At 41.8% G+C, this 23,882-nt stretch overlaps 2 protein-coding genes across 18 annotated transcripts in view; both read right to left on the bottom strand.

The window, feature by feature from the left end:
- The window catches only part of LOC124201757 (disabled homolog 2-interacting protein-like), a 50,315-nt gene extending 48,666 nt beyond the window's left edge, over positions 1-1,649 (bottom strand). The window contains exon 1 of one of the 2 annotated variants that reach the window (XM_046597966.1): positions 1,113-1,649. In XM_046597966.1, coding sequence (XP_046453922.1) covers positions 1,113-1,224 — 112 coding nt within the window. In that variant the 5' untranslated portion in view covers positions 1,225-1,649. The remainder of the gene's footprint in view (positions 1-1,112) is intronic. The other variant, XM_046597965.1, reaches the window with a different exon arrangement.
- Positions 1,650-2,769: 1,120 nt separating this feature from the next.
- LOC124201758 (mechanosensory protein 2-like) overlaps positions 2,770-23,882 on the bottom strand; it is a 44,782-nt gene continuing 23,669 nt past the window's right edge. For 5 of the 16 annotated variants that reach the window (XM_046597980.1, XM_046597982.1, XM_046597978.1 and 2 more), the window contains 6 exons: positions 11,418-11,515; positions 9,873-10,028; positions 6,900-6,997; positions 4,662-4,823; positions 4,374-4,539; positions 2,770-4,283 (listed from right to left, as the gene is read on the bottom strand). In XM_046597980.1, coding sequence (XP_046453936.1) covers positions 4,158-4,283; positions 4,374-4,539; positions 4,662-4,823; positions 6,900-6,997; positions 9,873-10,028; positions 11,418-11,515 — 806 coding nt within the window. In that variant the 3' untranslated portion in view covers positions 2,770-4,157. Of the gene's footprint in view, positions 4,284-4,373; positions 4,540-4,661; positions 4,824-6,899; positions 6,998-8,128; positions 8,227-9,872; positions 10,029-11,417; positions 11,519-11,764; positions 12,067-21,652; positions 22,398-23,882 lie in introns of those variants that run through there. The other 11 variants (XM_046597979.1, XM_046597973.1, XM_046597976.1 and 8 more) reach the window with 6 other exon arrangements.

Here is a 23,882-nt window from a genome sequence, read left to right as displayed (position 1 = left end):
CAAACAGTTCAGTAGACTTGCCTCGGCTGTACACCGTGAGAGATCAAAAAGGTCATCCCTGTCACATGAGGAAATAAAAAAAATAAAAACTCTGCTCACGCCGGAAATCACGGCTTTGTATATGTGTGTGTGTGTGCAGACGTTCCTATCTAGACAAAAAGGTTGCGCTGCAGCACACACACACATAGTCGTAACATTCCTCGTTGTAACGTGCATTTTTCTCGTGAGTCGCTAAGGGGTTAGAGACATGTCAAAGTCGGGTGGGATCGATAAATGGCCGACTCTCTCTCTTCTATATCGTTAAATAAATAACCAAAATTCGTCCCCCCCCCCTCTTATCTACGGTACCTACCTAACTTGATAGTCGAGCTAGAGTTGATGTTTGTTGTTTTCCCAAACAAACATCCCATTTGTATATGCGCCTCGGGCGGGGTGGGGGCTTTCACGATTAACGGAAATATTCAACCGCAAACAGGGCGCACACAAAAACTGAACGATAATTGTGAACGAAAAAAAAAGAATTTCTCCCCAGACAACGACGACAAAAATATTTCATTCAGGTAAGGAAATCAATCAGCAGGTGAAATATAACGAACGAAAAATAAAATCTAATAAAGGGGGGAGTCTAAGGCGATTACACGTAACATTCCATCTCGTGAAAAAAAAGGATGGAAGGATGGGAGATGGCCATTCTCGCATTACAGACACGAGTCTTTTAATGGGACAGACATCAGACACGCACGCTGCTACTCGAAACGGCTGGCCGTCTGAACACCCCAAAACGTTGGTTCCAAGTAATGGCCGACATGGGTGACACGGTCAAATCAATATCTACAACAATTGCATTTCTTTTATTGCCTCCCTCCTCCACCCTCTCTGCTGCCTAAATATTGGATTAAGGCAATGCGCACTAGACTAGTCGTGAATGACACGGTCCCGTGGTCTAATCCGTTTAGTTGGGAACCGTCAAATTCGAGTTGAAACACAGTCAGCAATAAGTCAAGTAGAAAAACAACAAATAAGAGAAATGGAGGCCTAATGAGTGCCAAAGCCATCTGGCCTTCTTCTTTTTGACTAGACTAACGTTCAAGGAAATGGCGCTGTGCACTTACCGCATATGTTGAGCCATCCTTCAACTCGGCACGGGAACGGCGGGATCCGTTTGCTTCTGCTCAACAGCATCCGGTTACTCGGCCTCGGAGACAGATGGTTAATGTTGGCCATTTTCCTCAATTAACAAGTTAGACTTCTTTTTTTCGCCAGCCAAACGAAATAAAACCCACACACACACACACAACCAGTCACCATCAATCAAGAGTTCACTCTGTTTCTTGTAAATATCTTTTCTATGTTATAACTCGAGAATCTTTTTGATTCTTCTCTGTCACTTTTGATTCACTGCGGTCATCGTCCAGTTTTTCTTCTTCTTCTTGATGGCCGAATTCACACGTTTTCTCCAATCGAAACTTTCTCAATTAAACAAAACCTCAGGGGAGAGATCACAAATTTCCAATCGAATCTCTACTGCCATTCAACGGCGTGATTGGGTTGGTTAAAGTTTAACCGCACACACACACACACACTTGGACGAAATAAAGGGAGAAACGGTTGGACGCGTGGCGAACGGGTCGACGGCCGAACACAGACTGACTGGTGAAATGTGTCTCTACTGTGTAGTTTCCCTCCTTCTTTCACGTTGGCGCTGTTGCCAAGTGGGCAAAGTTCGGGGCTGAGTAAGAAAAAAAGAAAAAAAGAAGCTTTTTTATTTTTATTTGATTTTTTCTCCCTTCCATAAATCCGGAAGTCGGCCATAATAGACAAGATCGTCAACTCAATCAAGAGCCATTCAACTGTAAATCCTCGAGCTGAATACAAATCAGGAGACGAGACATTTTCCCTCAATCATGTGAGTATTTTTCTGGAAAAGAAAAAAAAAATGTTTTGACAGATTTCTTCACACAAATCAAATGACATACAAAACTCTCTTCAATCCCGCTGGGCATTGTAAAATAAAAATAAAAAATAAAAAGTTTTGTCGAAATGTTTGTAAATGTGTTTTTTCACGATTTATCGAACCATCAGCAAAAATAAAAAAGAGGTTAACCGAAAAAAGGTTGTAACCCCCCCCCCTCCTCCCGCAAAGGTGTGTTTTGTGTCGCAGCCATATTATACAACAATCGCAGCATTTGGCCGTTGGGGGAAAGTCCAGTTACACACTTCGTTAACGACTAACGGGAATCTAAGGGGAGAAAAACAAAACAAAAACCAAAACTAAATTGAAATGAAAAGGAATGTGATTGAAAAATTCTCGGGATATCTTTTTTTTAAAAGAGATTGCAAATCTCTGCTGTCGAAGGTCGTTATTATTTAGAAAGGCCAAACATTTTCTCTCTTAAAAGCCAAAACACACACACACACACACTCCCACGATAACCATTAACAACCTAAAGAAGAGAAGAGAAAAAAGGCCTAAGCGCGCGCGAGCTATACAATATTATCTCAGGGCGGCAATTAGTCATGCTTATTGAGTAACCCATTGTATCTTTTTGGGTATTTTTCTTTTTACGACGATGAACGAAACAAACCTTTTTATTTTTCATTTTTTCTCTTTTCTTATATATTACCTCCCCCCCATCTTTTTTTTATTTTTTTGTTTGTCCGTTTCAGGGTTGTTCGGCCATTTTGGAAAATTTTGTTATTAGAAAAAAAAAAGTCTAACGAAATGACGTAACGAGGAAAAATGAGTCAACAATCAACAGTATTTTCTTGTCCGTTTCTCACGTGATTGTTGCAATCGTGTATTAACAGATAAGTAATAATAACAATGATAATGATGATGTTTAATAATAATCAACTTTTTTTGGAGAGAAATACCTAATAATAAATAACAGAATTCCAAAAGAAGATTTTTGGGGTTATTTCTTATCTCATCAAAAAGAAAAAAAAGGGGGATTCAAAGTGGGCGGGGGGCCGAACAGAGATGTAATGTATTAAGACTAGTGTATTATAGAATGTAGTTATGTAATATAAGTCACTCCGCCATCAAGAAAAAAGATGGAGGAATCAAAAGAAAATCTGCCGTGATTTGGGACCAAGAAGAGGTTTACACAGTGATGAATAAAACCCAGCAGCAGCAGCACCGATGTTAATCATCGTTCTTTTCTCAAGCACCAGACGTACACAAAAGAGAACAAGAAGATGAAAGGAATAAGACGAGAGACACAGACGAGAGGAATGGAGGGGAACAAAAATATACGTAGAGATGAGGGAAGGGATGTTACATTTGGACAACTATCCCCTCCCCCTCTCCCAACCATGGATGAAGCATTAAAAGTGATTTTTCTTATTATTATAAAGAGTTACCGATGATGATGGGGATGATGACAGTTATTAAATAGTAATATTTATATAAACCCAATTCGTGCTTAAAATTTATTCGAAAACAATCAAAATTTGTTGATGTCATTTATAATGAAATTAGCCAAACACACTTGTACAAAATTGTACAAATTTTTGTAGCGCGGAGGGTTATGGATGATGAAATGGCCAGATATGCCAGTTCATATTCTTATTGAAAATTTTTGCCACGGATTTCTTGAACGAAGAAACGCAAATTCATCGAATCAAACGAGAAAAGAAGAAGAAACAAAAAATAAAAAGATCCGGTTAATAAAATTCGAGTGAAGGGGAGGGGATATATTAGAATAAAATAATGAAATGACGGCGGAGGGAATTCAGGTGGGCCGCTATTTGATTATAAATCCTTTCGTCGGTATTTTGTTTTGTTTTTTATTATTAAAAAAAATCGTGTTTTTTCATTTTTTTTTTCATTTTGTTTTTCGGTTAAATATTTTTATTCGTCAGTGGCAGAAAAAAATGTATTCAGTTGATTCTTGTATAGCGTGTGTCACGATTCGCCGTCTATGCGCGGATTATGTGTGTATGTGATGGCTCGCGTTGGATAAATTTTCTCGTGAGTTTGTATATGCTGATGGCATTTCTGAAATTTAATGATACACAACATGCTGTTCCTATTTTCTTCTTCTTCTTTTTAGCTTTACAATGATTATTGGGCAGTACGGTCGTTATACTTTGACCGAAAAAGTTATGTCGATTGCAAATCTGTCTTTGACGTGGCCGGAACTCCTTCTCCCCGCTCATAGGTCGTATTTGTCGACCTTGCCGGGTTTAATGAAATGTTTCAAAATGTCGATCGGCAACGGAAATATGATGGTCGAGTTCTTCTCGGCCGAGATGGTGTTGAGCGTTTGCAGGTAGCGCAACTGCAAAAAATAAATTCACCAAGCCAAAAAATGGCCGGTTAAACCGATTAATATTTTTGAAACCAATTTTATTAGAAATTATTTTTTCACCTGAAGAGCGGCCGGCGATTCGGCAATGACTTCAGCGGCATCCCTCAGAGCACGTGAGGCTTTCTGTTCTCCCTCGGCGGCAATGACTTTAGCGCGAGCTTCACGCGCAGCCTCGGCTTCGGCAGCCATGGCACGTTGCAGTTGCACCGGCAAACGAACGTCCTTACTGTTAAAAAGAATAAAAATAGGCAAGTCGTTAACCATCACCACACGAACCGTTAAAAAAAAGGTAGAAGAATTATTAAAGTGTAAAAAAAAAAAAATAAATAAAATAACTGCTCGAATTACATTTCGACACGTTCGACTTTAACACCCCAAGGGTCGGTGGCCTCGTCCAACGAGCTCTGCATTGTATGAGAGATGGTCTCGCGCTCCGACAGGATTTCGGCCAAGTTTTTCGTACCCAAGACGTTACGGAGTGTCGTGGCCGCCAGCAAGCGGGTCGAGTGGCTGTTATACACAACAATAAAGTTTATAAAGAGAACAATAGAAAGACAAAAAAACGGAGGGAGGGCGCAACTGTTCAAGGTGTGTGGTATTGGGGATGTCTTTCGGTTGGGAAGTGAATATAATGAAGGGGTTTTCGATTTCATCTTGACGGTGGAGAGTCGTCATGGTGAACGCTCACGAATAATAATAATAATAATAGAAGAAAGAATGAAAGAAACAAGTCCGAAAGATTTAGGAAGATAAAAAAACTAACAGAAATTCCGCAATTTATTTATTTAGAGATTTTGAATAAAAAACGCCGTTTGGCTTTATGATAGAAATTGGACGCCCATTACGACTCTCTTTTGGATTCGGTTACTCATGCATTTTTATGAAGATATGGTAGAATAAATTTTGAGTTTTAAGCAAGGATATGTGTGTCTAAATGTGTGTGTGTTTGGTGTGCCGTGTGAATGAAAATGGCTCACGTCAGTGGCGCAAATGAAGCCATTCGGAGAAGCGATGGCTCCATTTGAAGCGTAAAAATGGCTAAAACGGTGAGAAGATGTTAACCACTATATCACACTATCAATTGATACTCTTTCATTCTGTGTAGCAATAATAATGTTGGAAACGCTTTAATTGATAATTGTTTCTTTTGTTTTTCTTTTATAGCCAGAGTATCAATTTCAAGGTGTGTCTTGGGCCAAATTAAATTCGACTTTCAGGAGGGGAAAATGGTTTAAGTGAGATATAATAATAATACCGAGGGGATTTTTGGAACTTCCAAAAAATCGAAACAATATCAATGACAATAAGTGGACGATAATAGATAAGGATATAGATATGATGTCATAATAATCAAATGTTTAGAGAGGAATATAAAATAATGAAGATGTATGAGAATAAACCATGCGAGAGGTTCTGGTGTGTTGAGCGCAAAAAGACCATCCAATCAACAAATCAATCAGTTGGGAGAAATTGAGATTCAAAATAGAGAGACAAGAGACTGCTTTCTTTTGGCTTTTATAAACAACTTGCACTCGCAAAAATGGTATTATAGTTGTTGTTTGGTGGTGTTGTTGTTGGAAATCAAATGTACAGAGGTTTAACTTTCGAATCAGGGAGGGTAAAGAAAAAACAAGGGAATAGAGATGCCAATCGCAATCCACGAAACTTGTTCCGAATAAAGCACAAGACCTCTTGTTTCGACCGTTAAAGTTTAAAACTGTTTCTTTCCAATTGTTACGAAATAGGACCCGCGCTGTAAGGGTTTTCTCAACAAAAAGACAAAACAAAAAAAAACAGAAAAGAACCGAAAGTGATACGGTTGGAGATTTGCCATACGAAATAATGGTGACTACAAACATACTGTGTACTATCCATTTGATTGAACTTGCTCGGCGAGGTTTATGTTACTCGTTATTTATATCCGTAGCTTTTCGTGTATAAGCGATAGCACTTTTTTTATTTTACTATTTCTTTTTATTTAAAAAAAAAAATACTCTTTTAACAATAGCGAATTCCTCGTTATAGACTGACCCCTTCTATGAAACAGATCCGAAACGAAAATCATGAAAAATGAAGCGCACCTCTGGTATTAAATAGGCACCAGCAGGCGGGCGGGGCCCCATAAACAACTGTCGAAAACAGCACAGCTTACACTTTAAATGGATACTGGTCATGTTTTCAATCCTTTCTCTTTCTTATTTTTCCAAATGGTTTAACAGTTATATTGTTCTGCCATCGCCCATTATGAAAGATAATAATTAGCGAAAGTAATTTATTAATTTAAAAAAAAAGATCGGGTGATCTACATTCCAAAAAAAAGTACCGCCGATCGAAGGATATTAATAAGAGAGAGAGAAAAGGAGAGTGTGTGTGTTAAAAGAGACTCTGGGTCTGAGAGATATTTGAAGGAAACGAAATGCTTTGAAGGGAGATAAAATTCAAAGTGAAATCATACATGTGATGGTCTGATGTTATAGTAGTGTAAATAGAATTGACAGTTATTATAGGTTATAGTTTTCGTCTTTCTGATGTTTTCCAACATCCGTTTGTTATTTTTGGAGAGTTGTTGTGGGTGAGGAATTTTACCTGAAATTTTCCACATTGGAAACGGCTATAGTTGGATTTTGCACGCGGTAATAGACGACCGCGTCGACGGCCACCGTCACGGAGTCGCGTGACAAGATCTGGACAATATAAAGAAGGATATCATGCAAACATAGAATAAGGTGATGTGTGTAGGATGTTGGCTAAGAATCATTGGACATCTGCTTGGAATCAGATTTAATCATTATGAGGAATCAACCGCGGTAGGATGGTTTGTGGCTGGATGTGTGTCTAGGACAGTGGCTCATAACCGGCGATAAAGGGCGGCGAAAAGTTTCAAAACAATAACTTAGAAGAAAAAAAAACCAACCGGTGGATGGTGATGGGGAAACCGTTATTTTTAAATTCTTAACCGAATTTGTCATATACTTTTGCCGCAATCGAGAAAGAACAAAAACAAATCCATAAGCTTTTGAATTCACTCGCAAGGTCGATCCACCGCAAACCAATAAAATGTGTGCACAATTCGAAATAGAGCGCCTCAACTTTGAAACGTGTGTCGTGACTTACACCTGACGACATCACGTAATTGGACAAATCAAATCAGCACGAACCTATTTAGCGTTGCAGTTGCGCTTTTTGCACAGGAAAAACAGAAAATAGTCCCATATAAATTGTGTGTGCCGGTAATTCTTAACCGTCGGTCCCACCTTCCCTTATAGTTTGTCATAATTTCGGCGGACAACTTTGACACTGGTCAAAGTTGGAAACTGAATCGTAACAAGCTCCATTTGTTTTTTTTTAAAGAAAATACATTTTAACTACCGTTAAGATTTTGACTCATTACCAGAAAGAAAACAACAAAGCAGGCTCGATGTTTCATTCACGCCAGCGGATGCATTAGATGAATCAGGCAAAGGCTTTTCCCACACATTCATGCACAAAAAGATCAAATCTACTGAGGGATTCGTTGTTCGTTAGTGTCGTTATCAAACAAAATACGGGACTGGTTTTTTAGTTGTTCGTGAAAGGTAGATGATTAGTACATATGTAAAGGTGATCAAAAAACAACATTCCGGTTATGTTTTAAATGTTTTAAAAAAGCTCAACTATTAAGGATTTTATCATATAGGGTTTTCTTTTGTTTAGATATGACAGATGACTTTTGTTTATATGTTTGTTTGTTTTGTTTTTTTGTTTTTTTTAATTCGTGTGTTGGTGTTGCAATTTTGTTGTAGTAGCTTTTTTGTTTGGTGGTGATTGGGGCTAACCTGTAGTCCTCGACGTTGTTGGTGGCCATGATGGGGTTTTTGACGCGGTAGTAGACTACGGCGTCTACGCTCACCGTGACCGAGTCACGCGACAAGACCTGCATTGATAACACAAGGTGGCGGTGTGCAAATTTCTAATTTGTTTGGTTTTTCTTTTCTCTACTCTCTTGTCCAAATCATCCCTCTTAACCCTCGTCCACTTTTGTTTTTGCCTTTCAATTTGAACAATTTGAAACGTTAAGTATAAATATCCCAGTCAGAATTTGGAAATCAAAAATGACTATTGCATAATAAAAATTGCATAAATTTTGCATAAATAAAATATTAATGTCATGTTCACATCATCCGCTTTGCTTGGCACAATCTCTCACTAGATATTGACTCTCTTTCTAATATAAAAATATAATTCTGTAAAGAAAAAAACAGAAATAAGAAAAAAAAAATATGACGATCAGAAAAAAAAAAATGAAAACACACCCCCAGCACAACAGCACTAGAACAATAAATATCCAGAATAGTGAATAATATTTAAAAAAAAAATTTTTAAACACAAATCCAATAATCGAAACAAACTCAGCATCACCCGTCCAACCGAATAAAGAAAACGAAAAAATAACACAATAAAAGAATCTAATATAAAAAGTTGACGGAATAATGTCAACATGTTGTCGAGAAATGAGATTTCGATTTTCGTATCATCGCACAGATTCCAAATGGCTCCGTTCCACATTCAACCAGGGGAGGGGGAGGGGTATAAAGATAATGTAATTTAATTAAAAAAAAAGAATATAGTAATAATAATGTGGTACAATGAGAATAAATGGGGTAAACGATTTCACGCTAGATTCGGATAATTTTGTTTGACCGAATCAAAATATCAATGAAATCATTAGAAATAAATAACATCATTGAATTTATAATAATTAATAAACATCGATTGAAATGTTCAGATTTAATAAAAAAACTCCCCTCCCCCTTTCTCTTATTCTGAAATGCATCACAACGTCCATGCCCGTTGTAATACCATGTAGAGAATTGCCAAAGGAAAAATCTTTACGCGTAGTTATTTTGTTATTCCCGCATTGGCAGATGGTCACACTTCACGGCCCGTTGTAGGCAAGGAAATTGATTTAAAGTTAGCAAAATCAATTTGGCAAACAAAACGATTTTGAAGGGGGCTATTAAATGATTACGCGTAAAGATTTCCCCTCCGGAAACTGCAATCGAATAAAAGATTGTGCAACGACAAAGTAGAAAAAGTAAATTTATGGACTTGATGATGATAATAATTGAAAAAAAGGCGAATCAAACAAGCAAAACGATTCTTAAACCTTATCATCTATTCAGCTATATAATTAATCAAAATTCAGTGTTGTTAAGAGGGAGGTACAAAAAAAAAAAACAGGAAATAATGTCTATGCATAAGCCTTTCGTTCCGGCGGAGTTAGCAGGAAAAAAAAACGTCATTATCTCATTTTATCTTTCATTCAAGCGAGTTATTGGAATCTTCTTCACACCCAGTCTCCCGTGCTTATTGACGCTAATACCCCCTCCATCCCCACCAAATCGACGATAATTTAAAAATAAAAAAACAATAAATATAATCGACTCTTTCCTCTCCAAATTGGAAAGGAAAATTATTAAGAGGATCGTAGCGCAGATGATATGGTCGGCGAAGCGCAAATGAAAGTGATTACAAAAAGAAAAAAAAAAAAAAAACTCAAACCAGCAACTAGTTGCTTACCTCTTGCGGTGGGACGTCGAACGAGACGGTACGAAGATCAACTTTGCGGTAAGTATCGATGCACGGAACGATGAAGAAGATGCCGGGACCTCGGGCTCCGCCTTTGAGCAGACGACCCAAGCGGAAAATAACGGCTCGTTCGTACTCTTGAACCACCTAGCGGCGTGAATAATAAACAACCGGAGCGTGAGTAAATACCTTTACAAGTCATCAGATGGCGTAGAGGAAAATCAACAAAACTTTGACATGATTGGTGGGGATAATATTAAAAGGAAAAAGGCAGCGAGAGAGAGAGAGAAGCGAAGATCCCGCAGACAAATTGGGGATTGAGAACTTTGGGTCGTTGCATAACTCACCGAAAAAGAGCAGGCCTCCACTATATACCGTACACTACACACATCTATTTGCGTCTGTTGGCTGCTGGTGGCTCATTATTTAAAACTTTGTTCGCTTGCTGTCGACACTCCAATCTACCCAGAAGAGGATGAAAAGAGCTCTCTTCTCTTCTCCCCTCCTTCAACCGCAACCAACATCAACTTGCCAATTAAGAACCCCGTCTATAGCTCTAGCTCTCTCTCTCCTCGTTTAGAATCGTTGTTCTGAAGACAAGTCAAAGCCCCCCCTCCTTATTTACCTCGCTCTGTTCACGAACCACTAGTCCCGCATTGCTCTTCGCTTTGTGTATTTTCAAAACACAACGACGAGATCCGGAACGCGAATAAAGAGAAACGGAAGGGTTTAACTTAGCGCAGGGACTTGGCATTAAATTCACCAGCTCCCGCGGCTGCTGCTATACCCTGTCGACAGTGTACACCGTCCTGTTCTCCTCAAGCGTACAGAGTACAAGAGCTAATAATGTTCTCCTCATCAAGAATGTAGACAACCCTGTTCTTTCCTTTATACTCTTCTAGTCCTCTCAAGAGAATACGCGACATAAGGGCGGAATAGTTGAAAAGCGGCCACTGAATATTCCTCAAGTGTTTTACCCGCACTGCGGATATGCCGGATGAGCTTGACTTGATTGTGGCTTTTTTTTTCTTTTTCATTTTGACTGTCTAAGCTACGTTCGGTAAACTCTGCGGAGCATGCATTAAGCTTTTTTTAAAACGTACATTATTCGAGCGAAAGGGAAACACACGGCATCGTACATAGTAAGGATAAGGATATAAGGAGAAAAAGGGGGAATCGAATCAAATTCAAATTTAATTATTTCACATCGATTTTGTTGGCCTGGTTTTGTTTCAAAAGAAGAATAAACCCGTCACGGCAGCAGCAACTGACGACGCACCAAATCGTTAATGATCAAAGGGGAGCATTATAAATGGATCGAAAAAATTGGTAATGGAGTGTCGAATCACAACGGGCGGTGACGCACCAACGGAATTAGGGAAACTTGCCAAACTGAAACGGCGACAAATTTAAAAGGAAAATGTCCCCAAGACTGTGCGACATGTAAGCCGATTAAAACTGAAATTGCTTCCCTGGCCGTGAGTAACACTGGTGCGCGTAGGCTAGTATTATTACATCCAAAGTGAAATGTCTTACCTTGACGGAGAAGCATAGCGAGAGCGGAAAAGTTGCCAGAATGAGCAGGAACGAGAAGAGTGTCAAGATGAATGCACAGATGCCAGGTCCACCAGGGTCTGCTGTTAAATAGAGGCGAATGGGTGAAATAAGATTACGAATGACTCGGCAATAACACGTTTCTCTAATTGACTGACACTCAACAATTTTTTCTTGGAACGCGGATGGGACCGAAAGAATTAAATCAGCCCATTCAATTCACACCGGACAGGGGAAAAGAAAAACGAAAAGCAACACATTTTCGCAGTTGAACACCACCTGCTTTTGATTGCCATTAGCGACTAAACCCTGAGAGAAAAGACTCTTGCCTGCTGATCCGCGAACGACAGGCGGCCCCCAAATTCTGGTCCTGACTGGGTCCGACAGCGGCTGCGGGTAATCGGCAAAGGAGGTGCTGTACTTGCTCCTGAATTCGGGTGGGATGGACGAGCCCGCCTCATCTCCGTTAGCTGCGCTTCCACCGCCAAAACGATCCGAAAAGGACGAAGTGACGGGGGCCGATGCCAACTCTAAGGCGAACATGTCCCGACTGAGCGCCGCCGACCATCGACACGCCCGACACCCTCTCCCTAGCGCTACTCGATTCCTTGCCCGGCTCCCGACGCCGCTCTTACTGCAGCTCAGCTCGAGCTGCGTCCATGTCCGATTTGTGACACCTCGCGGCGTCTTTTGTCAGTGCTCGCGTCTTTTCTGGCCGCCGACGCACTCTCCGTCTTTCTCCTCTTTTCTTCTCTTGGCTAGCTCCTTCCTTTCTTCGCTCCCCTCTCCTTCCGCCTATACTATTGCTCCCCGAACCTTCGCATACCAAGCGATAGATAGGACCGAGGACCCTCCTACTCACATGTTATATATATGCGCCGTGAAGAGCGGCTCCGAGGACTTGACTGGATTGACAGAGGAAAGAAGGGAGAAATTGCAACCCAAGACAAGCGTTTGGGTTTAGAGCAGATTGGACAGATTCGATCAAATATTTGATTGCCGACCTTTCGACCAAATTCTTATTTCCGTTTCTTTCTAGCTGCTGATTGATTCAGTTCCGGTTGTCGTGCCTATTCAATTTGATTATCGCAGCGATTCAGAGCTCCGTCAAACTGTTTTGACCTTTTGATTCTTTTGTCGCAGCCGTTGCCAAGCGAAAAATTACGCCAGAAGAAAAGCGGATTCCGTTTCACCTTCGTCCTCATATAGCTGTCGACGAATTATTATTAAAGAAAGTAGCCGCGGAGCAGCAGAAGCAACCACTTGCCTCGCTTCTTTCTCCATAATTCATGAAGGCAACGACAGTTTCGCGGTGGCTGTAATAAACCCCAACGACCAGGATGAAGGAGGACTAGACTCGCCAGAGAAATGGAATAAAAACATGGAGCTACTCGGCCCTCCAAAAAGAAAAAAAAAACACAAAATAAAAGAAAGATGGAAGAAATCACCATCTGCCGGCCAGGGCCAATCAAGGCGGGACAAGACGCTGATGTTACGGGTCCCTCCCCGGAGAAAACCAGTCCACTCTTCTCTGTTTTTCTCCTATAATCTTATATACGGGAGTATACTCTATTCTATCTCGTACTCTCACTCCTTTTGATTCCACCGTTCTTTCCTCTCTATACATATTCACATCAAACCGATTTCCCCCTGGCGGCTGCATACATCTATACTGCAGATATAATGCTAACAGTATAAATGTATAGATGTATACGCACACAAAGGGGGAGAGAGAGAGAGAGAGTGTGGAAGAAAGAAAATCCCGGCCACTCTGCGCTGGGCCTCCTTTTGTGTAATGCACGCACGCGCGCTGTTCGGCTGATTGCATTATTTCAGCGCCGGCGGAACGAGCTCAGCTCTGAATGTCTAGTTCATCATCATGGCGGCTAAAAGAACGAGCACACAGCCAACAAAAAAAAAAGAAAGAAAAAAGAAAAGAAAAGAATATAAATAAATTGTATATGTATAAAGGAATATAGGCAGGGCGAAGAATTGTTGGGGCACGCGAGACAAATCAAAAAAGAAAAGACGCAGCGAAAAGTGTGCGAGTGGGAAAATGGGGGAAAAAAGACGATAAAACGGCGACTCAATTGTTCCCGCGTTATACCCTAATCAAGTCGCTTTTGTACCCCCATCATTGTGTTCGGCACTTTTATACAGAGTCGCTAAAGACCCTTTCTTTTATGAATTGGCAACTTTAAATTGACTTTGTAAAAAGTCAAAATCGCCCCCGAAACTCAGAGAGGAAGAAAGAAAAGAGATTTAAGAAAACGGTCGGACGTAAAATGAATGGTGGGGGCCAATCTTCGACCATCATCATCTGTCCCTTCTAGCCACGTCTATAATGATTACCACCATCATCACGACACACGTTTTAGGGGGATAAAAGAAGTTCGGGCGTCAGCATCATCACCAGCAACTCCTACCCCTCTATACAGCACACAATGCCGGAGCAAATTGACATGGGCAGTTCTCTTTTGTTTCTAACCAACCAGAAGCCCATACAGCCCTCTTTTCTCGATGCTATACGGCACTGATTGCCAACGGAATCGTCCCTATCACAAAGTCAGTGGGTGTGAAGCGGATTGTGTCTCCCTGTAATGATCAACTTGGGAAAGAGACTAAACGAATCGGCGTAGTGACCAGCGATGATCGTGACTTTTAGGCGAAAACCCATCGAACGGTTTCGTATTACGTCAGCCACTGGGTCGGTCGGGTCCCTTTTCATGGGGCCGAGATTCTTTTTCTTGATTTGACGTATCTTATTTCCCTCCTTTTTTTACGTTTCGTTTTCCTATAACTTCTAATCCTATAAATCGTCTTCTATTCCTGGGGAGCTATCACCAAGAAAAAGAGGCCAGCCAATGAAATGCAGATGAGTTTTTGGCTCCGTCGACCGGAAGATGTTGAGCGAGAGTCAGGCGAATAGATCTCGTTATTAAATACCATCACGTCTTCTTCCGGTTTTGCCGAGGGTTTTGCCGATAGTCTTGATCTTCCATCCCCCATTCAACTCTTCCTCGTCTTGCAACTGATGATGTCAAAAACACATCAAAGTATTCAGTAGAATACACTATACATACGATACATCTAAAAGACTTCTCCGTCTGGCAACGTTTCATCAGGTCCAACGGTAATAGTCGAACGCGAAATAAAAGAAAACGCGACGGAAGCAAAAAAAAAAAAAAAAGATTCTTCTTTGATGGATGCGGTGCGGATGCGGCATCGAACAGACGGGAAAGGAACAGCAAGTAAGAAGAGGGGAATCAATTCCGGGTCGCAGCAGTTTGAGATATCCGTAGGCGATGATCTGTTCCTTTCCATTATGTGTAGGAAGAAAAAAAATGAAGAGGAACATACTTTTTATCTGATGGGGATTTGGAGAAAGTGAGCCTGGCCGTAATATACGTTGATTGAAATCACATCAACGCCGGTGCTTTATCGTCGCCTGTTCCCACATCAAGTGCCTCTATTGGATGGGCTTTGTTTAGCTTCGTTTTGTTTTTGTCAGAAGAAACGAGTCAATAACAAAACAGAGAGCGACGACGTTGTTTGATTGCCAATGGACGAGGACAGACTGTAAGCGCGCGGATGGCACGATGATTGAAGCGATGATGAACAGCAGAACAGAAAGAGAATGGAGCGTACAAATACTGGCGATACGCTTCTGTTTGTGTGCCCAGACTATAAACGGTTGTGTCAGCTTCTAGTTGGTTGCGGACGACCATCCGGTCCGAGGATTCCCGGACGGTTATCCCGGATGGCCATCCGAATGGTCGTTTCCTGAGACAATCCTACGTCGTCGCAATAGTCGGCAAGAGACAGATGATGAAATACGAAAACGTCAGAACAGAACCGAATGTCCAATGTCCACTCAACCACAAAAGAAAAGAGACTGGACTCTACTCTCTCCACATGAGCGGCGCAAAGCAAACTGTAAAATGTCCCCGTGAAAGAGCGCCAAAGCAAAGTATTAGTAATGCGAGGAAAGAGATACCAACAACGAGATACTGCGCCAATTCTCGTGATGTATGGCGGGAGGGGGATTTCTGAACTGCGATGCATCCGCGTGCGGATGACGGATGACATTTGGGTCCTTTGTTGTACCGAGAGCCCTTAGCGTGTAAACAAGAAGACAAACTATGTCGAGAGCAGGCAAAGTTCACATCAGCTGGTCTGCTGCTGGCGGCACCAGCAGCAGACGAATGACATTCTCGTTTTTCTTTTCCCTTTCCAATCCTGTTTGTATAAAAATACATTTGGGCAATCTCAAAGTAAAAAGGAAAACCCCAAACGCAAACCGACGTGCAAGAAAAGATACGGCACACACAACGTTGAAAAGACAATAAAGACAAAAAGTAATATTGTGTCCCGTCAAAATACAGTCGCCATCAATAACATTTTATTTTTTTTTATTTTTTCCACTTTATACTCTTCGCAACTCGTCTTCCATATAGCACAATGTCAACAATATGGTTGTCGTCACGCAGAAACTTCTTTGTATACACGGGGACAACTATAGAAAACTGACTGGCGGAATTTGGGGGGATTTTGAGATCCCACTTTATAGCCTATACAATCTGTTCTGTATTTACCCTTTTGTCTATTGAGATTACAAAGTTATATCGCTTAGGGGGAAGTTACAAAAAGAAGGCGTCTTTTATACTGCATGACTATCCATGGTATTGATATAATTTCCATACGCAAACGCATAAAAAGTTGGGGTTTTTAAACTCTTTTTTTCAACACGATTTTGTTTCAATAATGAGCACCAAACCGGAAACGGGGAGCGTGTAGCAGGAGAATGGTCTAAAGTGCATAGAAACATAACTTTTTTTTAAATACAAAACATTTCCCTGGAAGCTTATTAATAATGTTACCACCGTTCTGAAAAGCCCAACTATATTTAAGTTTTTTCTTGCATGATTTGTGACGTAACAATAATAAAACTTGGAAACTACAACGTCGACCAAAAAAGTTCCAAATAGCAGTTTCAAAAGTTGTTTCTTGTACGAAACAGGCTAGTAATCAAGAAGTTAAAATGAGGCCATCAACTTGATCATTAATTTGGCGGCCGAAAATCCAAAAGTTAGCCAGGAATTTCTCATTCAAAGGATTAACAATGGGGGCTCGCCAATGTAAACTAAATTGGTGTCGAATTCTCCCAAAAAGTGGCAAAATACAAAAGGAGTCCGACAAAATGATGGATGACGAAGTTGAGAGAAGACGAACTGAAAGGCCAAGAAATGGCGTCGAGCCTGTTTGTGAAGCTGCCAGCTTTTAGTCTTGTTGGCTTTTCAAAGTTTCGCAGGGCAATCCATTCCCGAGTGAAATTCACTCAGGTTTTTTTTTTTAAATTGCAAAGATGCACAGGACATCCTGCAAAGTCAAGAGCAAGAATAAGCTGCTAGTGCAGCAGCAGCGCGCCGTCAGTCACTTGAGTGAGCGTGACGAGAGGACCCGAACATTTCGAGGAGACTATACTGGAGTGGCCATCGAATTCCAGTTTGGCTGAAAAGAAAACGAAGCTCATCTTGGCCCAACGCTTCTAATTAGAGAGCCCCGACTCGAAATTTCTTTGTCTTGTTAGGAATTTCAGTTGGATTGCCGGAGCGTGAAGGAGACATGCCCTTTCGTTTCTATTGGCGTCGTTTGTTGTTCAACTGGACAGTGCGACTTCTTACTTGTAGGCCATTATTGGATCCTTTGATCTTTAGGAGAGATATATTTGAATGTGTAGGATTCCGCAAACACCGTTATTCTCGTTGATGATATTGCTCAATATCCTCCTTCGATTGTCAGTGATACGATAGTAAATGTCCGCGCTGTCTATTTATACTTGCGCCAGAGTAATCTAAAACTCGATGCTCTGCTGACGAAACGAGTTAAAAAAAAAAAAAAAAAACGGAAATGGAAGGAGGGAAAGCTCCGGGGAGTATGTTTAAGTGTGGCGTAGGAAGAAGTGGGCGGCGAGAAGAGGCAGAGTTGATGGAATCGACCATTGAAACACTTTCAAGCGGGCGCGCCGTGTCACACTCTATTTTGGCTAAATAAGCCCCAAACGTAATAGCCTTGACGGATTTCCATTTCCCAAATGTAATCGTCTCTTTTCGAGTGCCGCACAGTTGGGCGATGGAAAACGATGAAGATGGGAGACGATGGGGCGAGTCAGAATATCAAAGGGCACCGGAAAGCGATTCACAGGGCACCGTCCAATGGACTTTTTTCTATTCTTTTTCCCTTTTTTTGAAGAGGCAAGTGACAGGGAAAGATAGGAGATGAAGATCTGACGACATCGCTGCTGTCGCTTGAATAAAAAAATAAAAAAAGGATTCGACGACATAGTCGCTTGAGGACAAATGCCAACTCACTTTCCGTTCTCTTCTTTTTCTCCTGTTTCCTCTTTTTCAGATACTTATAGGGGTTCCTTTTATGGTCTAGAGCCCTACACGGCTCAAAAGACTTTGATGTTGTTCAGGTTCCACTTCTGATCGCCAGGCGTCGTGGCAATCCCTCTATGCACCTCCGGTTCGCCGCGGCGCCGGATAGGCAATTCCCTAGCGATTCTCGTATGTAAATAGCTTTTTGAACGCATCATATCCATCCCGTAATGCAATTTTACTCGATATTTATGTATAGCTACGTTACCATAGAGCGACAAAGAGAAATGCCAAGACTTGGGAGAAGACAAAGAGACGGCCGGCGACTGCGCAAGGGCGGATCAAGGAGCTCTTCCAATTGCGCTCCGTTGAATAAGAGTCGCAATTAGCTATCCATCAACTGAGCTATATTGATACTCTTGTACGATACTGGCACGCACATGTGTCCGCATTCGACGACAGAATCTATCGACCCAACTCGCAGAGTCGAGTCAACTTGTTTTATAACTAACGAGAAGCCAGAAGTCGTTGATGAACCGCCCAGAACTCCCAGAGTGGACCCTCCTACGCTAACGAACCGATAAGTCATCATGTCATTGTCAATCAGAACGCTGGTTAATTTGGCCAGTTGGATTCCATTCAAATAATAAACAAGTGACGTCATCAGGCCACGACAAGGTTAAGCAACGCTTTTCTTTTAGGTTGCCGTACCGGCATTGCATTCCCATTGGAAAGACGTATGAAGCAGGTCGGTGTGTATTGATGATGACCCACCCGGTAATGGACAGCAGCTGTACTGGACAATATTTCAGTAGCATGCACGACTAGGATCTCTAAGGAGCGTAAGGAGCCCAAACAAAAGGTGAGCCCAAACAGAGGTGATCGTGAAACTAACCGAGAAAGTAACGACCGTGTTTTTCTTTCTTTTTTTCCCGTTCGACGCAAGAGAAAAGAGAAAATAACAAGAAAAAACTTTGTCCTCTCGAAAAGAGAGAAGAAAGGGACAATATCTTTGATGGTCTCGCTGTCTTTCATGTCAGACCACTGAGCGGCCAACACACGTCCTTCGTTTGTTTGCGGTCGGGATGAGACCGGGGCATTCGGCGGAGTGAAAAGAGACAGCCAAAATGTTTTGGGGGTCTATCCACTTCCACACCGGGGGGAATTGGTCTGTTTTATAAATACACTCAGAGAGATACACACACACACGTATGGTCCCATCCAAGACGAGCGAAGAACAAAGGAGAGGCTGATCTCTTTATTAGTTTACGCTCGTCCCTTCTGTTCCTTTCCTCGACACCTTTAGACCGTACTAGAAGAACAGAGACATGTGCACATGATTGCTTCACGCTTTCTTAATGAAAACGAAGTTTCGGCCGGAGCCCTTCTTCTTTCTGGTCTAGTAGACATAAGGAAAGGAAAACGAGTTTAGAAAAAAACAGGAGGTTCGAAAAATAAGAGATGGGAGAGCTGAGAGAGAGGAGAGGAGAATGAGGAGGATGTTCACGTTTGGCTGAGCATTTCAGCGGGCCTGGAGACGGACCAAAGGCGTCGGATGATGATGATGCTGGAGGAGGAGACTAAAGTTGTTGTGTAGACCGTGAGTTCACTGCCAAATGACGTTCTTATAGTCTGTGTGAATATAGCCACGGTAAATGGAGGGCTAACGACGTGATAACTTTGACGAGAGGTGCCGAACGAATCCCCAGACGACCGAGAGGAACAACTAAGCTGATAGGCTCAATTGAACGCCAACAGCGTTGCAAGAAAATGGGAGGGAAACGAACTTTGTCGTATTATTCTCTGTTGGAGAATAATAAGACGTGGATGACGTTTTTGACAAGGATATGGCTCACATGAGCTTATTTTCCGACAAGAAACGAAAAGCAAATAAAAACACACAAAGAGAAGATCTTTTTCGTGTTGTGACGTTGAGATCCCATTGATTCAAGTCCCTTTCCCGGCTCCCCTTTTTCCCTCCTGTGTAACAGCATCGATCCAGTCACAATAAGTGCTGCGTCTCTCAGAGGTCCTGTCCATCGAAAAATTTTCCACGTTCTCTCTCTTTCCTTTTCGCCTGTCTGTCGCTCCTTTTTCTGCTTGAATTTTTCATATTAAAAGATTTCACAAAGGACATTTTATGCTGCGCGCAAACACATTCCTGCTTTTCCCTCTTGCCGGCAGTTTGGGCAAATAGGCCAGTGGGCGGCATATAAAGACACTCTGGGGCTCAGTTTCAGACGCGGGTCATATAAATACATTGACAATGTCATGTGGGATAACATGCAATTATTTCCCCCCGTTATATACGTGGAGAGGACCGGCCGACCGGTGAGTCCTTTCGCTCTCGCATTTCAATTTGATTTGATTTGATGTCGTAAAGGAAAGCAGAGAGAAAGAGACCCTCGTCGAATTGATTTTTGCTCCCCAGCGTCGACGAGACGGACAACTCGAGCATGTGCGTCAATGGACGTTGTGCGTGACTTCAAACTGACAATTGCGGATGCACAGAAAACCTTTTCCGCTTTTACTCCTATTTTTACTTGGAAACGCAAATGTTAGTCACGCCGTGACATTTTTCACCGACAATTGCAAATGCAACAAGACGCAAACAAAGTTTCCATCACTTCACCTACTCCGCCCAACGTCGACGGTAAACACGGCAGACAACCAACACGCAACACGACGAAGGCCCATGAAAAATTGGTTAAGATTTTTTTCCCTGTTCAAATGAAAAACTCGGAAGATGGAAGAGTGCCGTACAAAATTGGTCGTTAGGTAGGGAACGATTTGTTTTATTTGAGAATAGCTTGGACTAGGAAAAAGTGTCTGACGTCTTTTCCAATTGCCTCCGCACGCACGAAGAGTAAATCCGTTTGATGGAAACCTTAATCCTGTAAATATGGCGTACACGCAACGTTCAATCTCGTCGTGTTAGTCAAACAAGTTCTACCACCCACAGCAACGAGATCAACACCAGCACAACCGGTCAAATGGATTTGGCTCGATATGACGAATAACTCAGTCACGTCTCTAAAAGAAAACCCAATGGAAAACCCCGTCGGCTGTCGGTTGCAGATGATCAAAGGAATAAAAAAAAAGACTCAAAAGAAATCCAAGTCGACGTGAATCGAAACTTCCAGGAATAAAGTAGGAATGAGAAAGAAGATAACAAGAGTTTCATTAGAAGTACCAGAGACCGGTCGTAGATCATCTTTTTGGAAGAGCAAGAAAGATTTTTCGAACCGAACGGGAGAAGGTGATGACAGCCGGCCTTCCGCTTCTGCTGAATAGTTTTCTCTTCTCCAATTAGAACCGTCGTTATAAAACGATCGATCACGCTCTCCCGCGATCATTTTCATCATCATCCTCTTTCTCTTTCATTCCCTTTTCTATTTTCTTTTGCCATTTTTCTTCCTAATTCGCTTCCAAAACATACGAAACCGTCTCTCTCATATACGAAAACCGTCGCTATTTGTTGTGAAAACAAATCAGGAAAAACAAGATTGAAAATCAAATACCCACACAAATCAGTCAACATATTTTCCTTCCTGATTCTCAGGGCTCTTGACAGAGGCAAGTCTGAAAGAGCATTGGGATGTAAGCCATCTGAAGGGCTTCCTCCAACTTAATCGTATCGATAACGATCATTAGCACCACGCTTGTTTGGTAATCCGACACTTTCGCAGGGATTTCAGGGAGCTTTAACTTTGAGTCTTCATGTAATTTCTCGCCGACAACTTCAAGCGCCAAATTCAAATGATTCGGTTGGGAAATCAAAACCAACCAAAGCAAAACGAAAAAAAAAAAAAAAAATGAAATAGATTAAATACTTACAAGCCAGTCCGTTTTCACGGCAAGTTTCTTTGACGCTTTTCCACATGGCTCGGTGAAACGATAAAATCTACGTTACAAAACGTCAACGAGTACAGCGCAAAACTATTTGTCCGTCTGCTGCACGTTTCTTTCTTTTTAGGAGAACAGATGGTGACCAATGGAGAGAATGCCGATTTCGGCCATCAATAGACACACTATAGGTTCACAATCTCATACGAACGGACGGACGAGTCAACGCGATATCGTCTGCCACAATGTTCACTGATGATCTGTCCCCTGTCCTCCCGAATGAGACAATGAAAAAAGGGGTGGCAGAGCCGTGAGACACGGAGCGCGCCAAACGGGAAAAATAAACAAGTTAAAGAAAGAAAGAAAGAATAATAAAAAAGAACACACGGCTGAGAGCGGGACGGGTGTCGAACTGAAGAAATTCCTAGGGAACTTGTTCGGGAGTCGAAGCCAAGAAGGCGAGTGTGACGGTTTAGATGGTGAATCGGGTGGTGGTAGAGGGTGGAGGAGATCCAAGGCTCTTGCCCGCAGTGCAGTTCAAATAGGGGACGTCGACGTCGCCGTCGAGGAGTAAAGAAACGAGGCAAATAAAAAAACAAAATAGATCAAGCCGAACCAAAAGCTTGTGGAACGACGAGGACGCATGCGCTGCCACCATAAGCTGGGTAACTCCGCCTCCACGGCCAAACTAGCTATACAACACGCACATTCTCACGATCACACACGTCCGCAATGCAACGAATTTCATACGGTTCAAACCGTACAGTGGAGACTAGAGAATTTCACTTTGCAAAAGCAATTTCACCTGAGGGATTTTCCCCGTCACAATATCTATTGAATAAGCGTTTAGAACGGAATTAAAATTATTGTTTAAACTATTCAATCGATTCGAAGTGCGTCATCATCATGGCAACAACTTCCACTTTAAGCCCCGCGGACACCGGCCAGTCTATTGGTCTGATTTCATTCGCGTTCGCTTTGAAAACTTTGTCACGGGAGTTACCCAGAGCGAGATGGAGAGAGATTGCCCGTGGTTAAACAAAACTGCCGGCTTTCAACTCTACTCCAGTCCGTGCCGAGTTTATACCCTAGAGTTTGGACTGGGTTGGGTGAGCTGACAAAGGTAATTTAATATTATCCGCCAGCAGCACTGAAACGGACGGGCGTCTAGAACCACGAACACAACGTAACGAGTCGACCGGCAAAACGGCAACGCACGCGATAATCCTGTCCATTATTCACTTTTTTTTTGCAACGCGATGACGTTGGCGGCGGTGAAAAGTGTGCACTTTCGTTAGCCATGTTATTTACTTGTATCCATTAAATCCCAAAAAATAATTGATGAGTTTAATTTTTGGCATTTAAAAAATACGATAAATTAGTTAGCCCAAATAAAGAAAGAGCTTTTATTTTATTTTGATACACAACACGTTAGTTTCTTTTTTGCTGAAACTATATGAGGGGAGTCGTAAAGAAATGATAATAAAATAAACCCAAATGAAGCGCCAGCTACAAGAGGAGCCACCAAGTTTGCAGTGTGCGAGTGTTGGATCAATCAGCTGTAGCAACACGAAATGAAAAAATATGCGTTCCGCTTCTGACATACAAGTCACCGTTTTTTTCCTTTGATATAATGAAATCAATTTCCAAGACAAACAGGACCCAAAGGAAAAAGAGAGAGATGAACCGCTGGATGAAGCTTCTAGAATGCGGGAGCGCGTGCTCGATAGATTTGCTTTTCCCACGACGACGTGAAATACTTTACATATTTCAAGAAAACACGCTCGGGTGGTTGGGAGTCTTAAAAGTCTTAGATGGATTGAACCTGCCATCCCTCATCGTTCAATATGCAAGGAAAAATAGGAACAAAGAGGACGGTCAAGTGATTGAGAGATGAGACAGCAATATACGCAAGGGCATAAGAAAGACGGGAAAAGACTGGCGGAATACTTCAAACAGGAGCGTCATTACGAATCCTCTAGACTACTTGTTTGTCCTAGCAGTCTCTGAAAACTCACAAGTCGGCACAAGTCAAGATCGATCTTCTTCGTACGTCATCCATTCTTTTCTCTCCTCCAACTGCTGTCCCGACTTGGCCACTCGAAATTCTTGTTGTCCCCCCGACAACGTTTGCCCCTTTCGCCTCCGAATAAACTCATTCCAAAAGATTGAGGTTTTGTTCAAGAGGATGAAGAATCTCCCATCATCATCAACTCGTCAA

Source organism: Daphnia pulex, chromosome 9 (genome assembly GCF_021134715.1).
Source record: "Daphnia pulex isolate KAP4 chromosome 9, ASM2113471v1".
Lineage (NCBI taxonomy): Eukaryota > Metazoa > Arthropoda > Branchiopoda > Diplostraca > Daphniidae > Daphnia > Daphnia pulex.
This window is presented reverse-complemented; position numbering and strand designations above follow the sequence as displayed.